Below are 19,804 nucleotides of genomic sequence, written 5' to 3'. Positions count from 1 at the left end.
TGAACGCTTCATCCAGATAATGAAGAAATTACTGTACCCAAACTTACGTAGATTTACATTATTTTTTATTGTGTAGAGCTTTATGTAATAAAGATTCGAATAAGTTCCATAGAATTACTGATAACAAATTCAACATTCCAACTCGTTCTGTATTATTAATTCTGTATTGATTATTAGTTTTATACAAACGCAAATGTAGTCACATGCCCAAAAGTTTATCTGGATTTTTTTCTGGTAAGGGCCAAATATTCCTCAAGTGCTGTCATGGTTTTAGTGTGTTACATTTAGCAATAATCAGAATTATTATTTTAATATAGCAACAACTTGGTAAGGTATTGATTTCTTGATCTTGCTGAGTAAACAAACTTTATTGCTGTGAAAACATCACATTTAACACAACACCAACAAAAGCTCAGCACATACTTCAGACATCACAATTAAAACTGAAAACGTGCTTTTAAAATTAATGCAGGAACAGTGCTGTAATTTATTCAAGCATAAACCTGAGGTAGGCTATAACCCTTTTAAGAAAAAAACTCAAAACTATAATTAATATAAAACAAGTTTGTTTCATTTCAGTTTAACACATCATAATTAAATGCCTGCTAAACAACAAATAAAACTATGTACATACATACATATGCATTTCTGTATGTTTGTTGTCGTCATTTTATGAAAGCAGCTCCTGGGATCTTTCCTTGAGCCTGAAGGAGACAGAATATTATAATGAATAATATGATAAATTTCAAAGCCCAAAGCCTCAAAATGGATGCAATTAGATTTCAAAAGCACATGGTCCACCTCAGATCTGAACACTAATTAACATAAATTAACAGCAATGAGTTACAACGTTCACAAATCACCTGATATCTGGGGATTTTCAGATAAATTCTTCAGTTTACCCAGTCAAGGACTGGCAACATGTTTTGAGAAGGTTAATCAGCTTTTGAAACATTTAAACTAGTGGGGCTTTCAGTGGTTAATGCCAGTATCTTTTAATTTCTGATTATTTGTCAGCAGCAAACTGAACTGCTGAAATGAGGGCATATTGAACATATTCATTTCTATCAATTGGCCAAGCAAATTCATACCTTGAGTTCTGTGAAAATCTGAGCAGCTCGATGAAAATCCCACACGTTATCCTGCAGACATCTGACAGCAATACACAAGCCTTACCAACAGGGTTGGGATAATATTGACTAGGGCTGGGCGGTATGACCAAACCCTTACATCAAAGTAAGGGCAACTTTACACCAAAAGTAACAATATATAGTCTTCTCAAATTCAATTATGTTTTTTTCTTTTCTAAACAACAGTGTGATAATGCCTATTTTAAAATTAAACATTTTTCAAATGAAACCTACTTAATTTTTTGGGACTCATTTGTAAATTATGTCTTGCTAATACAGTATAACTTACTTCTTTGGATGCAAATAAATAGCAAAATAGCTGCTTTTGTATTAAGCTTCATATCGCCCAGCCCTAATATTTCCCACATCATTCATAGAAAGAAACTTCTATATCTAGTTCTATAATTAAGTATTGCAAGTATAAGGACGTGGTTTTTGCTCTCTGCTCACTTTTGAGACCATTCCAGGTTCATTTCAGACATCTGGGAGAAAGCGGAGAGCATCTCCTGCTGGGATGCCGTGAGGGTGGGCAGCACTGGGCTATTCAAGGGGGCTGGTGCTGCAAATGCACAGCGTATCTCCTCGCTGGTGGCGTTCCTCACAAAGAGCTCATCGTTCACGATACACAGACTGCAGAATGCAACAAATACCAATAAACATGCACTTTATGTTAGTAAGAGCTAATTTTGACCAAGTGACTAAGGATGATTGCTTTAACTGTCAGCTGAAAGGTCAGACATGCACATACATGAACTCTGGGAAATTAAGTGTGTCTGTGGGGGAAAGCCAGTAAATTAAGATAACCATATTAAGTAATAAAATACAGCCCAAAGCAGCGAGTGTTATTTGTTCATGCTTGTGATTTGCTGCAGGCTTCTCCTACCCAGAATTCCGAGCTGGAACTGTGATGAAGACTCTGGAGAAAGCCTTGACATGGTCTCTCAATTTGTCATCAGCTGAAGACAGAAAACAAACATTGAGTTGAAAACACAGCGTTATTTGATCAACTGTTATGCTGACACATGTAACTGCGTTCAAGCAAGACTCACCTTCTTTGAACACTCCACTCACTGTGAACGCTAATAAAGTCCTCTACGGAGACGGCAGGAAAACAACAAAATGTCAAAAAAATGTAAATGACAAAACAAGAGCTTCAGTGCTAGCAGTGTTAAAATCATCGAGGAACTCACCGAGTAAGTGTTGACATCAACATTGACTGAATTCATGTCATGCTGTGTCTTGGGGAGCTCGCTGAGGAAGGCGACTACAGTCAGGCGGGAGCGTTTTAGCAGGTGGAACCGAGCGGCTGTAAAGAAAATGATGACTGCACATGACAGATATTGATCGTTTTTTTTTTACTTTATTACTTGCTTGTTTCTCATGTGTGAAACATACAGGGATCTTTGATGTTCTTGATGTTGCGGCTGTGTTCATGATAATTTTTTAACCTGCATCTGCAAAATTATAGGAAAAAGAAATGAGAAATAAAATTTGTATATCATATACGATTCTGCACATTTACAAACACTAAAAATATTTTTTTACATTTACATTTATTTCCACAAAACAAATTGCGTAGTATGATTTTTTTATTGACAAAAATCTGGAAAACATTTTTTTAAAAATCACAACATTTTTTTTTTTTTTAAATGATAAGTTTTAATATATAACAATTATGTAACATAGTACAAAGACAAATAAAGCCTACTTTAAGGACCATTACGTTTTTTTATTTTACATTGGGACATTATACTATTAATAATATTTTTAATCTGTTTTTATTTTTTATATATTTCTGTTTCACTTTAGTTCAAGTTTAGTCATTTTGTTCGTTTTGCCATTTTAGTAGGTTTAAATATAGGTTAAATATATATATATATATATATATATATATATATATATATATATATATATATATATATATATACACACACACACACACACACACACACATATATACACACACATACATACATACATATATATATATATATACACACACACTATATTGCCAAAAGTGTTTGGTGATGAGTTTTTGGCTCAAGGTCTGCATTTAAAGTCACACCAGAGGAGTTCAGCTGGGATCAGGACTTGGCTTTCTGCAGACCAGTCAAGTTCTTCCACACTGACTCAATCAATCATGTCTTTTTGAACCTTGCCTTATACACAGAGACACTGTCATGTTAGAATAGAAAAGGGTCCTGTCCAAACTGTTGCTATAAAATTAGAAGCACACAATTCCTCAGAATATCATTATATGCTTAAACATTTTTAACAAGATTTGTACTCATAGAAATGACTAAAGTAGTCAAACATGTTCATTAGAAGGGGGTGACCCAATACTTTTGGCAATATAGTGTATATATACACATACATATATATAATTGTTTATTAAAGACAGCAGAGTGCCATCAAAGATGAGTGGTGTTTTACCTGGAGAGATGGTTTATGGATGGCAGGCTGAGAGAGAAGCAGGCATCATCGTGATATGCCTCCAGCAGCAGCTGTCTGTCCCCAGAGTCATACACACAGTAATAACTGCCACAAAACAAACAAAAACACACATCACTGCTGACAAAAGCTTGCTTTACAGAATACTAAAGATCATCCTACAGGAAAACAATTGCACACATGCACTTACTGTTGCAGAAAACACTGAATGAGACCCTGAATTTCATTCGACGCAAAGTGGCTGCCCTGAATTAGTTACACAGACACATCCAGTCAAAAACTTCACATTAACACTCCTCAGGTTAATATAACACAGCAGACTCTTGGGTTACCTTGCAAGGAGGGATGTTTGTGCCTGTTTCCACATCAAAGCAGATTGGAGGTGGAAGCACATGACCGTCCTACAGAAATAACACACATCCAATTCACTCATGCAACTGCAAGTGATCACATTTTGACAATAGATTATAAATACAAAGACTGTTTCTCTAAAATAACATGCACTGCTTAATTATGCATATTAACAGCTAAATAGGATTCATTTTGATTTCTTGTTGACTTTAAATTTCTGTATTACAGTTGGAAAATTGCCCTATGACACCAATGATCACAAGCATGCGTTCTTTTGGCAGCGAACATGGAATCAGGCTTCCTGTCCTTGACCGATTAATGATTGACTGACTTTATTTCTGACAAACACTAATAACTGTACCATACATTGAGTCCTGCTAGTTCAAAACCTTACTGACAAATGAAAAACCCTCACCAATCTGAGAAGCCTGGGAAATCTCTCCTGCACAGCACTGTCACAAGACAAGAAAGACAAGAGGAAAACAGTGATGCACCTGATCATTACAGCAGGCAGACACACACTCAGACACACACACACCTGTGCACTCCCAAGCCATTTCCCCTGATTTTTATTTGTTTATTGTGTATGCAATCACAACAAATGATTTCTGAAATGTGTTGTAAATTCATTTGAATCAATGCAGTACCAGGTTCAGCACAGAATAAATAGTTTTAACCCTATTTGCAACACTCTCTCTGGGTGGATTCAGTTTTTAGATTTTAAACCCTAATGCTGTCAGTCACTTTTACACCCCAGCATGTATAAAACACAAGATAATCACAAGAAAATAATAATCTTTCACCTACAAATGGCATATAGAAACATTCGCTGAATATTAAACTTGAATAGGAGAAAGTGTTTCTACTTTAACAGACATAGACAAGTTCTCAAATGACTTTGTGAATGAAAGTCATGCGTGCTCAGTGAAAAAAAAAATGTGTTGGGTGCTGTGGCTTTATTATCCATTTATGAATGCACATGAGGGTATTTAAGGAAAATTGATGACTGCAGACTCAATAGGTCATCAGAAAAAGCAGGGTTATTCAATTAGTGACCCACCATTCATCTTCATTCAAAAGAAGCATTGAGCTGTACACTTGCTGAATGTATCTGTGAAAACCGAAATATACTTAGAGTTTAACGTAATGTTTACTCCCAGACACCATTACAAACATTTACCATGAATGCACTTTAATAACACTACTTGTATTAACCATGTTTTTGCAGAAATGTGGTATATTCAATTGAATACTAAATTATTAGTCATGTATTACATTTATCAGGGGAGTAAGGTTTTGTTATAAAACTTTGGCAGTTTGTATGTGTGTGTGTATAGTTTTTACCAATGTTTAGAGAACCTCCCCCTTGGGATAATCTGGCCCTCAAATGAAGCTAACTGAATAGCCCTGAAGTAGTCTTTGCATTGATGCCCTGATAACCATCAAAAAAGTATCTTCTAGTGAAAATAAAAGCCATGAAAATAAAGTTAGCTATGAGAGAAATAGTAATACAATGAAACCGATCCCAGCAGCTCCAAAACAGAGAACTCTTTACACCAGTACTGACTTGCCACATAGACATAAACGGGCTCATTTAACAAAAAAAAAATTATTAGTAGGATGAATTTATTCCTGTTTTCAGGAGCATTTCTCAACTCACACTCTCAAGCATGAAAATTTGTCCCCAAGCCATTTAAATACAACAACATGGAGTTTTGGAACAGCCATCTTCCTTCCATCAACTTCCTTCTTCATTGTCATGACTGTAGGCTTTTTGCAGTAGACAGAGAGTGGGATCTTATCAGTCACTGGCTATCCAGAAACGACAGTCTGATTGGAGCAGGAATACAGGGACGGGGAAAAGATGAACATGAGCAAACACATTTACTACATTTTGCAGCAAAAAAGTGGACTGATTTCCCTTGAAATGCCACCATACTATTTCATGTGGATGTCTTGATGAGGAAATAAGTTATATTTTTCTTTAAACTTATTATAACGGTCTTAAAAAACAGCCTACATATTTTTTTATTATCATTTATTCAGTTCCCCGTTATAAAGGCTGGGATCAACTTCATGCATAACCAATGTTGCTTTATGGAAGAAAGAAAGAGGAATGGTTTTGTTAAAGCCCCAGAATCAACACAGGATGCAGCTGCTGCTGTGATTTGGAGAGAAGGAAGAAAGAAAATCCAACTAAAATGAAAGACATTCTAGACATGTCAGTCCGTCACACATTTGCACATGTGAATGTACTTATAACAAATGAACAGAGTGCCATATAAAAGAAAGAAACACTGCAATTTATTCATACAACTTACAATTTGTTCTGAACCACAGTAACTAAATAATGATGGATGCTCTGAAGCAGATGAAATAAACCACAAGCAACATCTGCAATGCCAGGTTTTGATGATTATTTTTAGATGATATTCCAGGTATATTAAGTACTACAGTTAAGTAGTATATTAAGTGTGGGCCAGAATGGGACTATATGAGGCTTTATGGCCTGTAAGACTGTACTGAACTCTGTAACTGTGTCAGAGAGAAACATCATGGATGCTACTTAGATAACCTGAAAATAGTCCATCTTCTTTAAGGCCAGTAGTTCTCAACCTTTCTGACTTCAAAGCCCTCCGTTGTCCACAATGATATTCAAAATGCCTGTTTTCTTAAATTTTTTCATTTTTCAGGTCTATAAATCACTTTTAAAATTAGGCTACCATATACCTTCAGGCTTTTAAAGAACTATAGTGATTTACTTAGTGACAGGTCTGGGATCATGTCTATGAGGAACAGTGATTATTTTAAGTATTCTTTCAGCTAATTGTACCAACTTTGACCTTTACCCTTGACGTGTCACTGGCACTGACCTGATGTATGTGGTCTGATCTTTGAAGTCATCACACAGAGGGTTCCTGTCCAACCAGAGCTCCACCAGCCTGAACCCCTTCACCTTATCCAGCTCTTGCTTTGACGTCAGCTGCAGAGAATGAAAAGACAATATGGCAACACAACAGATACTGAAAGTAAATGATGTGGAGCTTGCAATCGAGTAAACAGAAACTGAAGAAATAAATGGGCAAATATTGTGTGACAATAGCAATAACAGATGATAACAGCAGGGCCAGACTGACTCACCTCATTATGAGACAGGTTCAGGGACTGCAGTTTAGGGGCTTTGTTCACAAGTTCTGCAACGTCAGTCAGCTTACACAGCTTGTTGTTACTCAGATTCAAACACAACAACTAAGAAGGATCAAAGAAAGAGACATGTTACTTCAAACTCTTATTTGTTTAAAAAGAAGGATTCTCCAAAATGAGGAACATAAACTGCTGGGGGAGTTGGTGAAATGTGACCCTGGACCACACAACCAGTATTAAGTCGCTGGGGTAAATTTGTAGCAATAGCTAAAAATACATTGTATGGATGAAAATGATCGATTTTTCTTTTATGCCAAAAATCATTAGGATATTAAGTAAAGATCATGTTCCATGAAGATATTTTGTAAATTTCCTACCATAAATATATCAAAACCTTATTTTTGATTAGTAATATGCATTACTAAGAACTTCATTTGGACAACTCTAAAGGAAATTTTCTCACTATTTAGATTTTTTGTAGCACCCTCAGATTCCAAATAGTTGTATCTCGGCCAAATATTTCTATCCTAACAAACCATACATCAATGGAAAGCTTATTTACCACATTTACCCTTATGGCTGGTTTTGTGGTCCAGGGCCACAAATTCTAATAATTAAACCATAAAAAATAAAAATATCAATATTTAGATTAACTTTTTATTAAAAAAATATATATTTTATTTGAAAATTTATTTAGAAATGACTGACATTTTTCAATAATGTATTTTAAGTCAAAGAGCTTCAACTGACCAAAAAGTCTGAATCCCTGCATTTCAGCCCGGCCCCGACTTTTTTACACCTCTAGGGCCAGGCTTCGGGTCAATTTTCACATCATAGTTCAGACGCGGGCCGGGCCTCGGGCCTGTTTTAGGCTTCTCCTTATTTTTATATTTTAGACATCCATCAATTAGTGATGAAAAAAATTGCCGCGCTGGTGGAAACAACACGAGACCGGGCTTTGCAGCAAGCTTCAGCCTATTGCGTGCATTTGAACGCAGCGCAGATGAAGAGTTCTGCCTTCAAATGCACACAATAGGCTGAAGCTTGCTGAAAAGCCCCAGCAAAAGTAATTACCATGAATGTGTTGGGGAGGAAATAGTAAGGAAATATTTGAATTATTTACTAATAAACTAGTGTCAGTGTCGCAAAGATGAAGATGATGATCCTGACTCGCCATCTCCTCATTAGTCGCGCCTTTAGAGAGAAGTGCATCTTCACGGATTATAATGAAAGCGTTTTTGTTTTCGATTTGATTTATTTTGTTAAGTAGTAATTTAAAGCTTTCTATAGATATATTTATCATGTCTGTGAGGCATGTATTTGCTGACTTTCGGTTCATTTTTGTGAAGCGCTCCTGTTCAAGACGAGATGGCAGAAAGCGCATAATTGTTTTCTTTATTTTATATATCTATAGATTTTATTTTAGGCAAATCGTGATGATTTGAGAAGGCTAAATTGATCAAACATGGCTATGATCAGCCTGCCGGTCTGTCGTTGGCCGCTTGGTCATTACTTTAAGAAAGAAAAAAAACTTAACGAACAAAAAAATGCTCCAAACATTTTTCTAAATTAACTTAAATTAAAAAAACGAAATGAAATAATCACTTTGCCATTACATACAAAACTGAACTATTTTAATAGCAAAAAAACAGTATAATCTGATTTGGGAGAAGGGGGAAAAAAGACGGGCTCGGGATGGACTCGGGCTGGTAATTCTGTCAAGCTCTCGGACACGGGCCAGGCTAGGGCCTGAGTGAATATGCTGTCCAGAGGGCCCAGAATCCATAGCGGCGCCCCTGCCTGGAATCAGTGTTTGAGCACGGCCTACCCACAGCTGTTTACCCTAGAAATAAAACTGCAAAGTTTAATGTTTTCACCAGCTGGAAGTTTTGATTTCCTATTTTTGTCCAGACATTGTGGCTGAACTTTACTGGATCAGATGAAGTTACTATTTTTATTCTTTAGTGCTGCCAAACCGGTCATGAAGCAATGAACACCTGGCCTTTGACACACTTCTCAAATGATCATAGTAAACCTTCATGGATCTTAAAGCTACTTTGTCATAAACATTATTTAGCTGAATGCCAAGATAATGTAGTCCCGTGTCTTAGAAAAAAAAAGCCAAAAAGAAAGGACTAAATATTAAATTTGATGATGCTGAGTTCAAAAATTCCTTCATGTACAGATTGTTTCACAAAACAAGAATTTTGATTTTTCAAATCATATACATGTATCGTATGAATCAGCTTTAATGTACTTATAATAAAAGCAGTCAAATTTCTTCAAAGTGTATCAATTAACTTGCAGTAGTCTGCAAAGGAGTGAACAGGTATGTTCAAATACTCAATTTAATGTCAAATAACTTTACATAAACAAGTTTATAAATAAACCTTTTCACAAAATCTGTATTTTCTGTCGCTGTTGAGTAAAGGTAGTAGATGTAGAAAAAAAACATCTGGGTCATGTTTGCATTTTCTTCTGTCACTGGCCATAATCCTAACTTTAAAATCAGGATTAAGCATAAAACAATGTGTTAGAATCAGTTGTAATGTGAGGGAAAGGACAGGAATCATGTCTTTATGGCAGTTTTCTAGTGATTATGGGATATTACAAGACTTCCTCACCTTACAAATGATTGTCGAAAGCAAAAATGCTATAAAATGCACATATTTTGTCAGAAAGTGTGACATACTTGAGTAAAAGAGACACTATTTTTGGAATCAGCACCCAAAAATAGTAATAAACAACTATTGGATTTCATTCAACTAAGGTTAGAATCACTATTACTTATGTTTAGGTTAATGATTTGAACAAACCCTTAAGTCTTACCTCTGGGATATTCTCCTGTATGATTTTGATCACAGCTTGCATGCAGTTCTTTTGATTTAAGATCATCTCAATATTATGGGAAATCAGGTCTGATGGAAGAGAGTCAAATATATATATAAAAAAATCATTTTGAAAAAGCTCTCAACTGAATTTATAACAAATAAACTGTGGTAATATTGACCTTGGAAATCTATGCTACTTTGTAGTATAGATTTACCTGGATCAGTGTGGATGCTGTTCAGGTCGAGAGACTTCTGGGAGCTGTCAAAGCGTTTGGACATGCAATGCTTCACAAAAAAAGAACAACAGTTAAATGCAACAGCTGCCACCTGTAGACCACAAGTGTTACTGCAGCAAGAAGCAGCAGTACGTCAAACCTTTAAACACTCCAGATCTTGTGGCTTCAGCTCGCTTTGGAGGAAAGGGGGAGTGGAACAACTGTTCATAAGCACGGCCACCTGGAGAACAAGAAACATGTCAGCAGTTTCAAGAAAACACAGTAATGAGAACGAGATGAATGCTTTACAATAGATAAGACAGCGCTGTACCCGGTTCCCTTCACTGTCTGTGACTCTGCGTGAGAGTTTGCACAGAGCACTGGCAGCAGCAGCATCTTCCAGATAGAAATGAACTTTATTTCCCTCTGTGGAGTACTAGACAAAAACACAGAGAGACACAGATGTGACATCAGCTGAAAATAATGTACTGGTAATTCAGTGATTTAACAATTCACTGACAAGTTAGTTAAAAGGTTAACTCACGTCTTTGTGAGTATGTATTTAAATATCACCCCAAAATTTTATTTCGAAAAAAAAGAAAGAAATCCATTTTCTGTGTTAAATGTGCTTTACAATAACAGAAAATAATAGCAGTCCTAAAAATAGACTTCATTTTCTGCAATGAAATATTAAGAAATATATATTAAAATTGTCTTTTAATTTTGGGGGGAAATATGCCCTGGGAGTTTCTTGACAGTTTATGGGATTACCCTTAATAAATAAATAAATAAATAAAATAATCAAATATGTGGGAACATGACCACGCACTTGTTCAATAATCATTAAAAACCATTATCATCAACAATTACAAATACATTAATTGAAAAACATAACTGACATAAAACAGCTCTACTGATCCCTTGTGGACAAACAATATGGCTCAGCTAAACTGATCAAATCACAGCGATCGCTTACGTGTAATGGAATAAACACAATGGGGCAGAGATTCTGTAGTGATGTTAGAAGCCATTTCTTATCATACTTTTTTCCATGTGGGATCTGTGAAATAAAAGTAAATGTTTCAGATGAAGTAAACCAGTGGTTTCACAAGGCATTAATTGATGCAGTGGAATCATGTGGATTTTATCAGCTGTTTGAACTCTCATTTTGACGGCACCCATTCACTGCAAAGGATCCACTGGTGATCAAGTGATGTAAGTTTTAACAGGAATAGTTTTAACTCTTACTATAATTTTAAACCAATTTTTCCCTCCTCTCTCGGCATCTTCTGCTCCGAATCTGTGCGCGTTTCCCCCTCCAATTTTGTCCACCCCCCCCTCTCCTCTCCGACTGGAACGTCCATATGGAATACTACAGGAAAAGCATAACATGGATTGGGAATTACATGAAACATTCCTTACATAGGTACAATCTTTATTTATGAAGCTGAAACATTTGCAACAACACTTACAATCTCTGTTGGGACTTCCCAGACTGACTAGCCATCATAGACACATCAACACTGCCGTCCTGAAACCTGCCACGGGGTACCGGCCCCAACGGCTCTGGGGCTGCACCTCCATGCTGCAAGCAAACAGAATCACTGTGTAGACGAGCCTCGATGGACCCCCAACCTTGACGCACCCCCAACCAGCGCCCGTCATGATCTGAAACACAAACATATATCACAAATATCAGGTTTTCCATAACTGGCAGTGTGCCACTGTACATTTGATAAGATGTGCTTATCAGCTCAGTGTTCAGTTTAGGATATTTTTAAGTGCTTGTCATCCAAAAACAATCTTTTGCAGAACTACTGCATAAAGACGACACGAAATAGAACACATGAAATAGACACAGTCAAACAACAACAAACAAATCATAAGGAATGGAATAGTATTCTAGCCATATCTCTGTATACATGGACAAAAATGTAATTGTTTTAAATTAAAATAAATTCTCCAAATACAGTACAAAGTGTATATGTGCATATATATTCAGTGCAGTTTTACCAGTGAAAGAGCTTTCAGTGCTCCACACCTGTCTCACTACAGCAGAGCCACTCGGATCTAAGGGAAGGGGAGGAAAAGATTCAAGCATCACAGACTGCTGTTGTTCATGGACTGTACAAGTGCAGCATTCGCTATAATAACTACTAAACTATTGAGTTCTTATTTCATTCATTAGAATAAAATTATTTACAGGAAATGGGGAATATGGGAATTTTTAGCGAATGATCTGATGAACTGGATCAACTGCTTTCAGGGTCATATCTTCAATAAGAATTACTAAAACATCATACTGAAATACAATACCCATAATGCATCAACAAGCATTGAGTTAATCAAAAACTACAATTCCCCAAATACACTGACAGTCGGGTTTCTCTGCGCCAAAAAATTTATGTAATTCCTAACGTTACTTTCCTAGTATTCAAATACGGATTAATTATATTTAGCTGTGTGTAAATAATCATTTTTTCAATACAATATTGCCGCCTTTGCAGATAATCGTGGAATCATTTTTCCCGACTTTTCTATGGCATGCTTCCTAGTTGTAGCCTAACGTTATATTTCATTTGTACACTAAATTGTACATTAACGTTACACATATTGCTAGCTCCATAGCGAATTACTTTTGTTCCTGTTTTGTAAATCGCTTTGGATAAAAACGTTTGCAAAATGCATTATGTAAATGTAAGGATCAAAATCGAAGACAGCAACATAATAACATGAAAATATTACATACTTTTCTCATCTTTGGTGCAACTACATGCTCAGAAACACGTGCTCCTACATGCAAGTTACTGCAACTTTGAAATGTATTCGGCATGTTTATCCTGTTTAAAACATTTTAGGTTTAAGTTAATTTTACCCAATTCACCATGAATTATCAGTATTTGCATCGAACACTAAAAGGGGGGAGACATCATCATCATTATGCTTCACTTTTTGCACCGAATAATGTTGACGTGCTAAACGTTTATTTGTAATATAAAAACAAAGCAATGATATAATGAAAATGTAAAGATGAGCAGCTGACCACAATCAAACCTGTCAACAAGTCCGCCTTAATTAATATCATGCCGTGCAACTTTGTTCAGCAACGTTACTGCTTCGCAAGACACTAAACCACATGTTCATATTCAGACATATATCATGATAACTTCGGTACCTGAAGAACTCTCGCAAACCCGTGTTATCACAGACAGGTTGGGGTACCATTCCCGGTATCGAGTCATCTTGCACCGACTCATTAAGTTTAGATAATTGCTCGCGACCGCGTGCACGTGCTCTTACTGACGCACGTGAAAATGTCCTTGAAAGCATGAGCGTGCGCCAAACAGTCTTGCATAGATCCATTCAACAAGCATTTCTAACTAACCTTTCTATAAATTAGACATTTTAAAATATAACATGCATCATTTACTCAGCTGGGTTAATAAGCTAACCATATTTAAGCACTGACATTTAAAAAGTGGTTAATTTTAAACTACATTTTTTTAAAGAAAAGGGGATTTGTTTGTGTTGTGGCCAGTTGCTAGGGCATTGCCATGGCTGCTGATGTGTTTTGAGTGTTTAGCACGTTGCTATGGTGTTGTAGGTGGTTGCTAACTTATCCAAGTCAAAGGAGTCTGCTTTCAAGTGTAAATGTTATCTGGTCACTAGTGGATATGGATTGGTGTGCAAAGTTAGTCTGCAGTGTTCTCAGTCTTCTGCTAAGTGAAAATCATAAGTCCAATTGCTTATTAGCTCATCTCCCATCAAGAAGCTTCACAATTTGAGATACGTGACCCTGGATCACAAAACCAGTCATAAGGGTCCATTTTTGGGCATTGAGATCTATACATCATCTGAAAGCTGAATAAAGGATACAACTATTTGAAAATCTGAAATCTGGGGGTGCAAAAAAAAATCTAAATATTGAGGAAATCACCTTTAAGTTTTTAGCAATGCATATTACTAATCAAAAATTAAGTTTTAATATTTACGGTAGGAAATTTACAGAATATCTTCATGGAACATAATCCTTAAAATTGGTAATTATGACCCATATACTATTTTTGACTATTGCTACAAATATACCCATGCTACTTAAGACTGGTTTTGTGGTCCAGGCCAGGGTCACATATTATGCATTTCTGTAGCAAAATATGCACAATATAATTAAAGGGAAAGATATTTTGAGGAATGTTGGTAACCAAACAGTTGGAAAAAATACTATGCAAGTCAAAGGCTACCGTTAACTGTTAGTTACCAGCATTCTTCAAAATATCTTCATTTGTGTTCAACAGAAGAAAGATACTCATACAAGTGTGGAATAACTTGAGGGTGAGTAAATTATTACATAATTTAAATTTTTGGGTGAACCGTCCCTTTGGATGATCATTAGCTGGGTATCGGACAGAAAGAATACACACAATACTTTTAGCATATCAAACATTTAATAGACAAACTTTTATATGTAAAAAATGGTAAAGGTAAAACAGTAAATCCACAAGAACATCTGCAAGAACAATAGCAACACAATTGCTTAATTAATACTGTTAACTGTAAAGCTTTATAGACCTGTAAAGATGTGTAATGCCCAAAAGACTGTGTGGTTGTCTATTGATAGATCCAATATGAAATCCTCTGTATATGTGAGGACACATGAGGTCCCTCTCAGCTTTGCTCCCCTGCTTGCTTGATGGCTTCCCCCAGCAGAGTGATGAGGGAGGTCAGTCCGACGAGGTACCCATCCTCCCTGTTTCCCTCCACCCATGGAATATCATGCCTCAGGTGGACATCCTCTGGGTTTGTGATGGTCTTTCCAAAATCGATCATCCATATGTTTGCTTTGCTGCTGCAGTCGTGGACGAAAAGTAAAGAGCTGCCTATGATCTGTGAGAAGATGTTTATGAGGCAGACTGGAAAACACATTCCCATAAACTGTGTTTTGAGATTAAAACAGAGCTGTACAGCTTTAAATTTTATGTTTGAGGTAAATGTGCATAATTTATATTGTAGAACAAACATGAAAAGTCTGTCAAGAGCAATTCCACAGCTCAAAATGGCAATTCTCTTCTGATTTTTAAGGCTTCAAACTGATTACTGATTAATGTAGTATATAGAAGAAAACTGAAGTTTAAAGTTTCGCACTAACCTCATGTCTGTTGAAAAAGCTTGACCCCTTGAGTGCTTCGTTCAGTGCCTGTAATCTGGATTCGTAGGTCTCCTGAGATACACAAAGTTACAAATAGAGGACATATTTTAGATAACCTGCAATTGTTATTATGATATTCCAATTGTATTGTCAAGCAGGCATATTTTGTGTAGAATAATAGTCATATGAGCATACTAAAATATACTGCTTAAAGTCAACATGAATTTGCATTCACAACCCAATTTACTTCAACAATGTGACAAATTTCAGGGTAAAACAAGATATGCAAACATGGGATATGTGGGTTTAATTTGATCTTTTAGGAACTAACTGAATCGCCAGATGCATTATTTATTTGGAAAATAAGAAGGCCAGAAAGGAAAGTTGTTTCTGAATGTTGACTTCTGAAATATTTATATCTGTGTTAGTTTTTGAGACTAAAGTAATTAGTAAACTTTATAAGGAAATGGTGTGCACTCACTAGAATGTGAACCTGCCTCCTGGTGAAGTTTAACAGTGTTTCTATCACTTGAGCTTCTGTGCGTGTCTTGTAAAAGTCTCGTAATACTTTCCCGTTCCCCATCTGAAAAAATAAAATAAAATTGTGAGACAGTTATAATCTATATAAATGGCCAGTAAGTCGTTCAAGGTCCATTCACACCAAAGACAATGACTATAATGTTATAGTTTTACATGGAAAAGAATAGCAGAGTCCACAACACACAAATAATGATAATGGCATAGAGGAGCAAAATCATTAGAATCACTTTCACAACATTTATTTTTTTTTTTGCTGATGAATGACAGAAAGCATTGACAGCCAATCAGAATCCATTCTGCTTTTAAGATCTTGAGCATTTAAAGTGGCAGACAACAGAACTGCAGCATGTGCTTATATAGTATTTTTATTATTCTTGGTGTGACCTGGCCTTCAGCTTCAGGTTTCGTACCACTATGCCTTCTATGCGGAAGCCCAGTGAAGAGGTGGAACTGCTGTCATCCCTCCATTGCAGGTAACGCAGCTTCGTTACACCTTTCTGTGCATGTTCTTCTGCAGTGGGAGCTGCCGGATCTACTTTCACCATCTTTTGATACATATCAGAGCGTACACTGGCGTTGCTCCTAGCCTTTATGATCTCCTCCTCTTGGTATGTCCTGCAAGTAGTGCCATGAGTTCAGATGGTTCTGTATTATTGTTCAAATATTATGTGTTTATAAGGTCAATGAAGCATAGAGTAGTAAACTAAAATGGTATTTGGTGATCAGAACTAGAAATGCACTGAAATTAATTTACAGAAACGCTCAAACTGAAGTTTTCATTTAAATGAAAACCAAACAAATAAAGAGAAATTTGTATAAATGGACAGTAGAACTCGGTATGCTGTTCAGGGTGTTGTGTTGTGTTCACACTGCTGACATGTTGACCTGTTAGTATCCATGTTGAGTGCACAAAATAGTCCGTCACATGGTCAGAATGCATAATTGGAGAAGCACTAATTGAAAAGTAACCGTTTCGTCCAATGATTTAAGTACCCAAAATTCTGGTGTATCACTTATTAGAACATTCGTGCAATACTAATATTCTGTATTGCAGGCAAATACATCATGATATTATAAAAACATACCCACAAATTCCATTATTTTAAAGTATTGTCTGTCTCTCACTTTGAGGTACTCTGCTAACCATCGTGGCTTAAGTGAACAAATATAGTCTAAACTAAATATATTAAGTCAAAAATTATTCAGTGTTTGCAAGGTAAGCTGTTGGGTTCGTTCCTTCCTACCGGACACCCATTTTGCAGTCCATGATGACAGGATTTTTGAGCCCACTAAGCAGATCCTCTAGTCGGATGTATCGCTCTCCGTCCTGACTGATGTGCCCGAAATAATGAGGCACGAACTGACTGAGCGCATCAGTCATGAGGGCCTGTAGACAGATGGCCTCCACCTCACAAAACCTCTTCAGGACCTCACCACCCTCACTCAGCCTCACGTTACCTAGAAAGAACGTACAAATCTCATTTTCATTCGAAATACTGGTCATGGACATGGCAGATACAAAGGAAATATTCAAACTTATTTTACAATGTATTTTGATAGAAAGTGAAGGTATGGTTAGGGTCAATATCCTGAGTACCTTGGTGTCCTGCTAGCTGGATCCATGAGCTTTGTGTACGTTTGGACCACTGCATCATGGTCAAAAATGTTCTCCAAGATCGACACTGGGAAAGAAATGGGAGCTATTTAGTGGCAGTGATCAAACAGTACCTTAAAAAAAATTTTTTGGGTTTCATTTTCCAACTTTGTTCATAATTTTGTGCATGCTTTACAGTTATACTCTACCCATTGTGAAACTGTTCAGACCCATAGACATTGCCCACTGCTTGTCCAATATGGGGTACATTGCATGTTTATCAAGTATGATATTTGAAGATAAGTTGAATTTGTTTTGGCAATATTGCAAATGTGACAGTAACATGCTACTCTAGCCCTATCTCGGTCTACAGTACTATGCAAATAGCTTATTCAAATACGCAATGTTATGGGTAAACTTTCAGAATCATGCAAATTGTCTTATACATTTCAGTGCACCGAAAAAATACAGAAAGTTTCTGTTAGTCCACAGGTCAGACTGAACCTGACACCAGTTCACTGGTCCTGAGAGATTCTGCAGAATCTAGATAAACTGCTTTGTGCTTTCTAAGCCTTCCCAAAATTCCACTCACCTTCTTCATGGTCTGCCTCCTGGCAACAGTGTCCTCATTTTCACTGAAAACCTCATCGCTTTCTGCTGAGGAGTTGTTGAAGGAAGAAGAGGACGAAGCTGAGGAGTGAAAGAGAACCCGAGAGAGAACCGGGTGTGGAACTAATTTTTCCTCACCATCTTTCTCCATACTTTCCTCCACACAATGTTCTCCATCCCGTGATGACCCAAGCTTTTGTGCATTTCTCTGTCTTGAACCCCAACTCTTCTTCCTGTGCAGTCGTTTGTTGCTGAAATCTCCCTCGTTACTCTCATCGATACTCTCCAGACTTGCTCCCAGTCTTTCCCGCATCCCTTCCTTCACCCTTTCCCTCAGTTCTATCTTGCTTCTCCACAGGCTTTTCCTAGTTGCTGCATTCAACGCCACTTTTGAACCCTCTTCAACAAGATTTTCACCTGCCGTCACCCTCTCTTTCACTTTCTGCTCTTCTACGTCTTTGTCCTTGGTCGTTTCTCTTGTAGGAATTGGTAGGGGATCCATGCAAATGCATTCTGGAGGTTCTGGTTTCATATCCTCTGCTTCCTCATATGCATTTGTCTGCATTTCTTCTGGGTCTTCTAGCTTGGATGAAAGGATGGCATGAGCAGAAGCCAGTTTAGGTCTGGCTCTGAAGCCAGTTTTCTTGATATGATTACTTTGATTGATTGAGGATGGTGAGAAATCAAAAATCCTTTCTTCTATGGCATCTCTCATGCTCTCCCCATCACTTCCATTGCTCTTCTTTTCTGACAATGTGCTCATTCTTTCTGGAGGAGAATCCAAGTCTTTCATGAAGCCGCTGGGTGGGAAATTTTCATCAGAAATGGATAGAACTCCTATTTTGTTATTTTGAGCCCTAGAAGAGAATCTTAAACAAAATCATTATTTGATAAATCATACCTAAGGAAAACAGATGAATAAACAGATGACATCTTAACAACATAATACAATATTCAATATCTTAATAATATTGATATTTAAAGAGGCACATCATGTAGGGAATTTCCTGGACATATACAAAGCCTCGGTCTAAAAAAATATTGCCGTCACTTGTGGTTTCCTATAGAAATAGATAAAAATAAGCATCATCTTGTCCAGGAAATAGCCCACATGTGCTAAATGGCACAAAGTTCAAAACAATTACTTGTAGGGGGAAAAAGCACATACTCCCACGTACCTGAGTTGCCAATCTTTCATCACTCCTGTGTGTTAAACTGAATCCACCAGCAGTTCAGCGCCAAAGACTCAACACCAGTTTAAAGTCTTGCTGTCAACGTTTTCCAGCAGTGCTTTGCATAATGTGACATCATGGTTTTCCACAACATATCTGACAATGAGTGCTTCGAGGTTGGGCTGACGGCTGGCCCACACTCTCTAGTGTCGATAACGCGTCATATACAGTATGTGTTTCCATGTGGTAGATGGTTTCAGCTGTGATGAATTTATTTTATCAGCATGCAAATTTCCCAGGAATTGAACCTAGTGACTTGCTATACCATTTACAGTAAACTACAGATTTCGATTTTTATTTTTTTAAGTACTTGTTTTTTGGTGGATATACAGCTTGCCACAAATTGTCTTTTTAAATTCTCTCTACTATTATGCAGTATTTTTATTTATAAAATCAGTATAAAATTGTATTTATTTTTCAAATTAAGTTTACATGTTAAAATCATTATAAATGTCCATAAATACATTTCAGTAAAGTAATATCCTTTAGTTCCTTCTTGCAACACAAGCCGATATTTCTCTAGTTGTTTCTGCATTAGAAAAAAGTGGAATACATGTAAAT

General features: G+C 36.7%; 2 protein-coding genes across 3 annotated transcripts; both read right to left on the bottom strand.

The window, feature by feature from the left end:
• Window positions 1-50: 50 nt before the first annotated feature.
• On the bottom strand, window positions 51-13,444 carry LOC306853017 (nuclear RNA export factor 1-like). 2 transcript variants are annotated; one of them, XM_079390175.1, is made up of 22 exons: window positions 13,298-13,444; window positions 12,136-12,192; window positions 11,595-11,790; window positions 11,371-11,494; window positions 11,099-11,182; window positions 10,454-10,558; window positions 10,283-10,363; window positions 10,123-10,192; window positions 9,906-9,994; window positions 7,074-7,181; window positions 6,806-6,915; window positions 4,348-4,384; window positions 3,914-3,982; window positions 3,772-3,827; window positions 3,564-3,668; window positions 2,526-2,584; window positions 2,321-2,436; window positions 2,180-2,222; window positions 2,014-2,086; window positions 1,581-1,760; window positions 1,092-1,152; window positions 51-704 (listed from the first exon to the last, which is right to left on the bottom strand). In XM_079390175.1, the coding sequence occupies exons 1-22, from the start codon at window positions 13,377-13,379 to the stop codon at window positions 666-668; spliced, it is 1,944 nt and encodes a 647-aa protein (XP_079246301.1). In that variant the 5' UTR covers window positions 13,380-13,444; the 3' UTR covers window positions 51-665. The 2 variants fall into 2 exon arrangements, with proteins under 2 accessions (XP_079246301.1, XP_079246300.1); XM_079390174.1 differs by having other exon boundaries at window positions 352-704; window positions 10,283-10,558; window positions 13,298-13,441.
• A 1,108-nt stretch (window positions 13,445-14,552) lies between these two features.
• Window positions 14,553-19,251, bottom strand: LOC306853431 (inositol-trisphosphate 3-kinase B). Its single transcript, XM_079390831.1, has 8 exons — window positions 19,190-19,251; window positions 17,995-18,880; window positions 17,406-17,490; window positions 17,053-17,266; window positions 16,219-16,423; window positions 15,750-15,851; window positions 15,269-15,340; window positions 14,553-15,006 (listed from the first exon to the last, which is right to left on the bottom strand). The coding sequence occupies exons 1-8, from the start codon at window positions 19,207-19,209 to the stop codon at window positions 14,788-14,790; spliced, it is 1,803 nt and encodes a 600-aa protein (XP_079246957.1). The 5' UTR covers window positions 19,210-19,251; the 3' UTR covers window positions 14,553-14,787.
• Between the last annotated feature and the right edge of the window lie 553 nt (window positions 19,252-19,804).

The sequence above is a fragment of the Barbus barbus genome, assembly GCF_936440315.1.
Source record: "Barbus barbus genome assembly, chromosome: 33".
Taxonomy (NCBI): Eukaryota; Metazoa; Chordata; class Actinopteri; order Cypriniformes; family Cyprinidae; genus Barbus; species Barbus barbus.
Note: the sequence above shows the minus strand (reverse complement) of the source record. Positions and strands in the feature narration are given on the sequence as shown.